General features: G+C 26.6%; 1 protein-coding gene across 3 annotated transcripts in view; it reads right to left on the bottom strand.

The window, feature by feature from the left end:
• Nucleotides 1-227: 227 nt before the first annotated feature.
• The window catches only part of LOC122194497 (uncharacterized), a 44,300-nt gene continuing 36,299 nt past the window's right edge, over nucleotides 228-8,228 (bottom strand). For all 3 annotated transcript variants that reach the window (XM_052764366.1, XM_052764367.1, XM_052764368.1), the window contains exon 3: nucleotides 228-2,252. In XM_052764366.1, the coding sequence (XP_052620326.1) occupies nucleotides 1,045-2,247 (1,203 nt within the window). In that variant the 5' untranslated portion in view covers nucleotides 2,248-2,252 and the 3' untranslated portion in view covers nucleotides 228-1,044. The remainder of the gene's footprint in view (nucleotides 2,253-8,228) is intronic.

Here is an 8,228-nt window from a genome sequence, read left to right as displayed (position 1 = left end):
TATCTATAGAGAGTTCATACTTATATAATTAAAATATTTAAAACATTTTTTTTAAATATTATTTTTAGAAAACAAATAGTTTTGTTTTTAGATAACGTATCTGTTTGTAACAAATTTTAATACTAGCTCTTATGAGCCATCTAGCATGATGAATATAATTATTGTTTAAAATCGTACCTAGATTAGTAGGTTTATAAGAATCTTTAAGATTTTGCTGAGAGTTATTTATAGATTCTTGGATTTGCTGTATTCTGAAAAGAATATTTCTATTAGGAATACAAATCATCAATATTTTGTTAGAAATAATTAAATAATTTAAGCATGAATTTGATTAACTTGATTATTAAAAACGAGTACTATTTTAACAAAAATTTCAAATCTTGTAGAATTAATAGTTAGAATAACTCGAAATGAAACTATCATGGAGAAATAAATTTAATAACAACAATACAGCGATAAAATATTTAGATAGTACCTTCTTGAATTAAGCTTGAATTACAATCAATACATACATCTGGAGAAAGAATTATTTCAAAATCTAGAGACTTTGAACATCTACTAGTAGAAAGAGAGACTCTTGGAGATTTTTTAGACATGGGATGAACATTTTTTAGAGAATGAATATTTTCTTGCTTGCCTCTACTCAAATATGATGTCTATTTATATTCATCTTGAAGTCTTCAAAGCCTTGAAATCTTGTAGTGAAATTTGCCGTATGATCAAATGGCCAATCAATTACTTGTAAGTGGTTGTTACTCATTTTTTGAAGAAATTGTCGTTTGTAATCAATGAATATCTTCTTTTGATAAAGTATGCCATTATAGAGCATCTTCTAAAGTTTCTTGTCTTCATATTATCATTGATGATAAGAATAAATAATTTTGATAATAAATTTGATAATATTTGTTTTTACACTATAAATACATATATTATGTATACTCACACAGTTTATACACACTCGTATTTGAAATAATAATTTTGATAATAGAAGAAACGAATACCTTACATTGAAGGTATTACACCAAATTTAATGATAAGAATTTCTTATTCTTCATAAGGATCATTAAAAGGGTCCTGAGAGTCTTGAAATAAATCATTTTTTATAGATTTTGGAGAATATTTTGAAACTGATGGAGTTTGGCGAATTTCTTGAAGTAGCTTTTGAAGTTCTTCAGGAGAAGAGGTAGCAGCATCTTTAATTCTTTCAATTAGATCCACATCACTTTGAGGAAGACTGCTGATAAAAGTGGCTTCAACCTCTGGTTTTTGAATATATATTTCTTGATAATGTTTAATTACTGCCTGTTCACTGGCTTGAGAAATCTTCATTTTATCCCACCATTTTGAGCGAAATTGGCGATTCAGCCAAGGAGGAAAGGAATCCTTTGCTTCTTGATAATGAAAAGTCCAAGACATTATCGATGGAACTTTAAATATCATGGTGAATTGTAACATATATTCAAATTCTGGAATTTGTTGAATAAACAATTCCTTAAATTTGAGATATCCAGCGTAAATTTCTTTTGGTAAACAATTTGGAAGAATTCCCATATATTTGTACCAATTGATAAACCATCTTGGATATTCACAATTGAAGTTCAAATCAAAGAAGATAAACCATGAGTGTGAATAATTCCGAACAAAGAATGCCTTAGTCCAGGCATCTTGATAATCATAGTAAGAAAATGTGGGATAAGCAGGATAACTTATAAGAGATTTTTCAAAGTGAAGATTTGGAACCCAACTTTCTTGAGAGATGATTTTAATAATATGCGCTTTGCTAAAATCAATGTTTCCCTCTTTTGAATTAGAACGATGAACAAAATTGACTGAACCAGATTCTTGCAGAATTTCTCGAGTTTTATATGAATAAATATAAAAGGTTTTCCCTTGACCAAAGAGATGATTTGTGAGAATATGAAAACCTTGATGTAACTTATGGATTTGAAAATCTTCAAGAATTTGAACTCTTAAGAAATTTGGATTAAGAACATAAGGAGTTTTTGTAGAAGGTCTAGGAGTAACAAATTTTTGAGTTTGAGGAGTGATAGGTTTTACAAAACAGCTTATCGTGTTGGTTGAAGTAACTTTTGGAGTAACAAGTTTTGACTGAAGGATATTAGAATAAAGTTGTGAATTCTTAGAAGTAGGAGTTAAAGGAGAAAAACGATTTTGATTTTGAAATGGAACAAGCTTTTGAGAGACTGGCTTCTTGTCATCATGTTTGGAAGAGGATGACGAACTCATTTTCCCTGCAAAAATTATCGAGAAAGAAAGTCAGGAAGCGAATTATTTTCTCCTTTTATAAATTCTATTTCAAAATCAAAGTTACCTAAGAGGGCTTGCCAACGAGAAAACATTTGCTTGGAAATAATATTTTTCACATCTTTTTCTAAAATAGTTTTTGCAGATTGGCAATCTATTCTTAATAAAAAAAACTTTTCATAAATAAATCATATTCAAATTTTTTAATACATAAAACAATGCTTAAAATTTCTTTTTTGACAGTTGAATAATTTTTTTATGTATCATTCCATGCACCAGAGTAATATCGAACCAATTGTTCCTCAATTGAGTTAACAAAATTTTGTTTTAGAATACCTCTGAATCCAATATCACTAGCATCGGTTTCAACTATGATATTGGCATTGAGATGAGGTAAATTTAAACAATGCAAAGTAGGGACCTTTTGTTTTATATATTTAATTATATCTATATGTTTTTGAGTCCATGGTTCAGGATTGTCTTTTAATCTATTATAAAACGATTTACATATAATCCCTAAATCTTTGAAAAAATCATGAATATAATTCAAGCATCCTAAAAACATTTGAAGTTGCTTTTTATCTTTAATTTCATCAGGAAATTTAGTAGAAAATTGCAAGCTTCTTGTAATAGGTCTTACAGTGTTTTTGACAATATCATGTCCTAAAAAACGAATTTCATTTTTAAATAAATGCATTTTTGTTGCATAGGCAGCTAAACCATTTTGATAAATTAAATCATGAAATTGATTTAAATGTTTAAAGTGTTGATCAATTGATTTTGAAAAAATTAGGACATCGTCAATATAAGCAATGGCAAAACTACTTATAGGAGTTATGATATCATTCATAATATTTTGGAATTTAGAAGGAGCATTTTTTAATCCAAAAGGCATTACATTCCATTTAAAATGCCTGAAGGGAACATTAAAACCAATTTTGTATTTATCTTCCTCATGAAGTTGTACTTGCCTAAATCCTGATTTCATATCAAACTTTGAAAATATTTTTGAATCATAAAGCCTTTTTAGCAAATTTCTTTTATTAGGAATATGATAACGAATCCATTCTACAACTTTGTTTAAAGGTTTATAATTGATAACTAATCTTGGTGATCCTCTTTCTAATTCTGCGGCATTCATAACATAAAATGCGGAACAAGATCACGGTGATTTAGAAGGTCTTATGAGTTTTTTATTTATTAAATCTTGAATTTCATTTTTACAATGACTTTCTAATTCATTATTCATGTGAATGGCTCTAGATTTTGAAGGAATATCGTTTTCATTAAAAAAAATTATATATGGTAGTTCTACAATATGTGGTTTTCTATTCCAAAAGGCATTAGGAATATTAGAACAAACATTTTTTTTTCAAATTTTAATTTTAAACATGTTATTTTGTTTTGAATATTGTTATCATTTAATTGATTAGTTATTCGAACATTATTTATTTCGTTAATAAGATATTTGGCTTGTTGCGTTTTATAATTAAGGACATTAATCGTTGAATATAGAGGAGGTTCACAAAATTTAAATATAATTTCTTTTCCAAAAACATTGGTTCTTATACCATCATTATGAACCATAAAAGGATATACTTTTGTAATGAAATGCGTTCCTAGAATTAATGGAGAAGAGAGATCTTTTACTAAAATTAGGTGAGTCTTATAGCAGTAATCTTGGTCATTACAAATATCAACATCGGAAACTTTATAATTTACAATTAATTTTGTACCTCCGGCACCAGTAAGTCTAGATGCAGCTTTTTCATAGAATTGTGTAGGGAAAATTCATTCTTGAATACAATTCATATCAGCACCACAATCAATTAAAGCAATTAGGTTGATTTTAAAATTATCCTTGATTAAAGTAATTTGAGTGTTCCATTTTTGAGAAACTTGATTATTTTTAATTTTACCAATAGTTACATTTTCAATTTTATTTTCTTCTTCGTTATTAATTTCTATATTTTTATTTTTAAAAGTAGAAGGTTTTTCTTTTTCTAAAATTAAAATTTTATTTTTATTTCTTTTATTTCTTGTTTTACTATTTTTAATTATTCTTGAAGTTCTTGCATAGAAATTGGCTTTGCTTCAGTAAATCTTTCATATATATATTTTTTAAATTAAAATTTTCATTATTAGCAGGAGTTATGTAATTATTTTTATTAAGCATCTGTTTTATTAATAATTCTTGGATATTTTTATTTTTTATAGAATCAAGAGAGTTGAAAGTATCTTTATCATCTTGTGAAAAAACATTAATGGAACTACTAGTAATTACATTGATTAAATTATTATAGTGACATTTACCAATACACTCACAAATATCAGAATCATCTGAACTTGAAGTGGTATTTTCGAGAATATTTAAATCATTTGTTTGAAAATCAGAAATACTTTCATCGGAATCTGAATCGGTATTTAAAATAATTTTTCTTATTTGTTCTTTCAAATCTTCAGAGACATTTAACTCATTTATTTTTGTCTTAGCATAACAATTATTAGTTGTATGACCATTACGCCCACATTTATGACAAATAAATAATATATTTTTATTTTCTTTTAGATTTTTTTATAATTTGGTTTATAAGGTTTTTTAGATTTCGAAGCGTAATCTTTGCCCTTTTTATAATTTTTTGGAAGATTATGTTTCTTTTTCCTGAAATATTTTGAAGATCTTTTCTTATATACTTTAGATTTTGAAGTAGACAGACCATTCAAGGGCTGATAACCATATTGTTGGCAAAAATTTCCCAATTCATTTTTACTGTTAATTCTATCCTTTTTGAGTTTTTCTTTAAACCTAAGATCAGCACAAACTGCTAATCCCTCTTTATTAATATAGTTTATTAAATCTCCATAAGTTAAATTTTGATAAGGGATGGTATTATTAAAATTTTCTCTTAATTTTTGTCTAACTCTTTCTGCTAAGAGTTTTGGAAGGCCAGCAATAAAACGTTCTTTCCAATAAGATTCTTTCCAATCAGGTCTCGAAAAAACTTTAACAAGATAATTATCTTTATACCATCTAAAATCAGTAAGTTTTCTGCAATGTAAATTCATTAAAATTTCTGAAGTTTATTTCTTGAAAATTAGTAGGATCTCCTACAGAGTTTTTGATAATAGCAAAAATTAACGTGTTAACCATATCATCTTCAAACGTTTGTATTTGTTGATTATTTTCTTGTTTTATAATAGTTTTCTTAGCAGATAAAATATAATCTTTTTCTTCTTGTGAAATATAGAAATCACACCAGCCTTTAAGACTGCCAGTAAAACCAGAAGTAATAATATTAACAATTTAAAGTTGAGTATTATTATGAGATTTATAAGCATTAGCAGCCATAGTCATTTCTTGTAAAATATTCATAATTTGATGTTCGGAATGGCCATCAATATTCCATTCATCAACAGAATTACCATCATATTGAGAACGATCAAATTGAAAAGTTCGTTCTTCAAGTTGAACATCTGGAAGAGATGGTCTATTCCAATAATTTCTTATGGTTGGTTTTGGATTTTTTCCGAAAGTGCTTTGCTTCGATTGATGAATTTTATTAAGAAAATTCATTAGTGAGTTGATTAATATCATCATTTGTATCAACAAATTGTTGAGCAAGAGTTTCAAAATTTGTTTCACTATTAATATCACTATTTTCATATTCGTCATTTGTAAGAGTATTAATATTGTTAGTGTTTGAGATATGAAGTTTTTAAAGTCTTTTTTTCTAAATCGTTAATTAAATCTATATTTCCTAGATTAAAATTACCATCAATTTGGCAAGGAACAAAACTTAAATTACTAGTGCTTGCTATATCTTGCTTATTAACGTTTTTATCTTTGAAATTTTTTTCTTCAATTTTAACTAAATGCTCGGTAATACTAGATAAGGTTTCATTTGCATAATTATTTTGGTAAATAATTTTTTGAAGACCCTTTTCAGTAGTTAATTGATTTGGGGCTTGAACTAGAGGAGTTGCAATAAACATATTGTTAATAATAATTTCTCCTTTTGGTGGAAAATTAGCAATAATTTCTTTATTAGAAATAATATCTTTATATTTTTTCTCTAAAATGGGAGTGATAGAATCATTTTTAAATGGGTAATTTATTTTATGTTTAGGGGCATAAATTACCATTGAAAAAAAGGAGAATGAATTTTATTTGATAAAACATAATCTTCCCAAAGGCATAAATGGAGAAATCTTAAGTAGTATGAAAAATTTTCTTCGTGCCAAGCTTTTTTGTTATTGTTATAATCTTTATAATACTCAATATATTTTAAGTAATCAAAATAACCTTGATATTCTAAATTCGAGAAATTCATTTTAACAGGTTGTTTTTGTTAGGATTGAAGAAATATGTTTTATTGATTCTAAATTATGACTTCTTGATTTTTCGTATTTTTTATTCCTATCTTTAGCCTAGAATTTTTTTCTATTTGTTTATTATATTTATTAATGTATGGAGGTATTTTGTATAAATTATAATTTTCATGAGTTCTAGTTTCTTCTATATGTTGAATGGTTTTGCATATATTAGAATTTATCTTCCAGTGCCTTTTTAACATATTAGCCCAAAGCTTATTATTTTTTGAACAATTAATTTGTACTTTAGAACTCATAATTGTTGTTTAAAAATTTGAAGTTCATCAATAAAATCTGATTTAATAGGACTAGGAAGACTATTTTCACTTTTTTGATCATCTTGATATAATGGTTTGGGAATAGAATTAGTATAGTCAACAGTTTTTAGTTTTAAAGATCTGGACTTTAATAACGAAGATTTTGAAGAGCCTGTTTTTGGGATAAAAGAAGTTGAAAATCTGGATGATGAAATATTTAAGGAAGAAAAATTTATATCTACAAAACCATCATTATATTCAATAATATTTGAGATTTGTTTTGAAGAGTCTAGTGGTTTTGGATCGATAACATTTTGTAAGTTCCAATTACATGATTGAGTTATATCAGACCATTTTAATCTTTTTATTGTGTGAACTTTGGTATGGTTAGTATTTGCTTCACAAATAATTGTTTCATTTCTAGGACTTGATAAACGTGTTTTCGGTTCAAGTGTAGTTGTCATAGTTTTGTAACAAACACGATAAATTATTGCTAAAGGCTTTGTATCATCTTTAAATTCTAAATTTTTTGTTTTTATAGTTAACACCAAAGTATCTAAAATATTTTTATCAAATAATCCTACAGAAAAATTTGGATAACAATTGAAATAAATAGGCCCGTTAACAATATTTGTTTCAGCCATAGCTAAAATAGAATTTTAAAAATCTTTATGTCTCTTGTCTCTTAAAATAAGGAGAACATGGGCATCTATTCCAATTCTAAATAGAGGCTTGATAGCAATTTGGACTAAACCGACATGTAAAAATTTATATTTCGTTCAATGCTCTAGAATAGATCGTGATGATAACAAATGTAAATTTTGTTGGTTTTGACCAATAGACAAAGTTTGCTCTGTCATTTTAATAGAATAACCTTGAAAATAATCAAAAGTTCCTATTCTATATATTGTATTAACATTAGTTTTAGGTATTGTCCAATTATTCAAACTATGTTCTATGTTATTAATGGTTTCTTCAATAGAATTTATTTGATTATCATCATAATCTTGTTAATTGTTGATACTTTTACCGGGAATATATTTTTTTTGGATAGTATGCCTGAAAATTTACTTATATTTAATTAATTTTGCTTTAAAATTCTATAAAAAAAAAAACTTACTTGTTTTAATAATGGTGAACCGAGGGGAATCGTCCCGACGATGATTGTGGTCCGGCACCGCGACTTACGTCCTTATCTGCGTGCTTTATGCTAATCCAACCAATCATGGTCTTGTCTCTGAATCATGCTTATTAAAACTTATAAATTTCTGATAGAATACTAAACAAAAATTCAATAAATTTGAAATAAATATACCATGCATAACCACCCAAAAA

This window comes from Lactuca sativa, chromosome 1 (assembly GCF_002870075.4).
Source record: "Lactuca sativa cultivar Salinas chromosome 1, Lsat_Salinas_v11, whole genome shotgun sequence".
Classification (NCBI taxonomy): Eukaryota; Viridiplantae; Streptophyta; class Magnoliopsida; order Asterales; family Asteraceae; genus Lactuca; species Lactuca sativa.
Note: the sequence above shows the minus strand (reverse complement) of the source record. Positions and strands in the feature narration are given on the sequence as shown.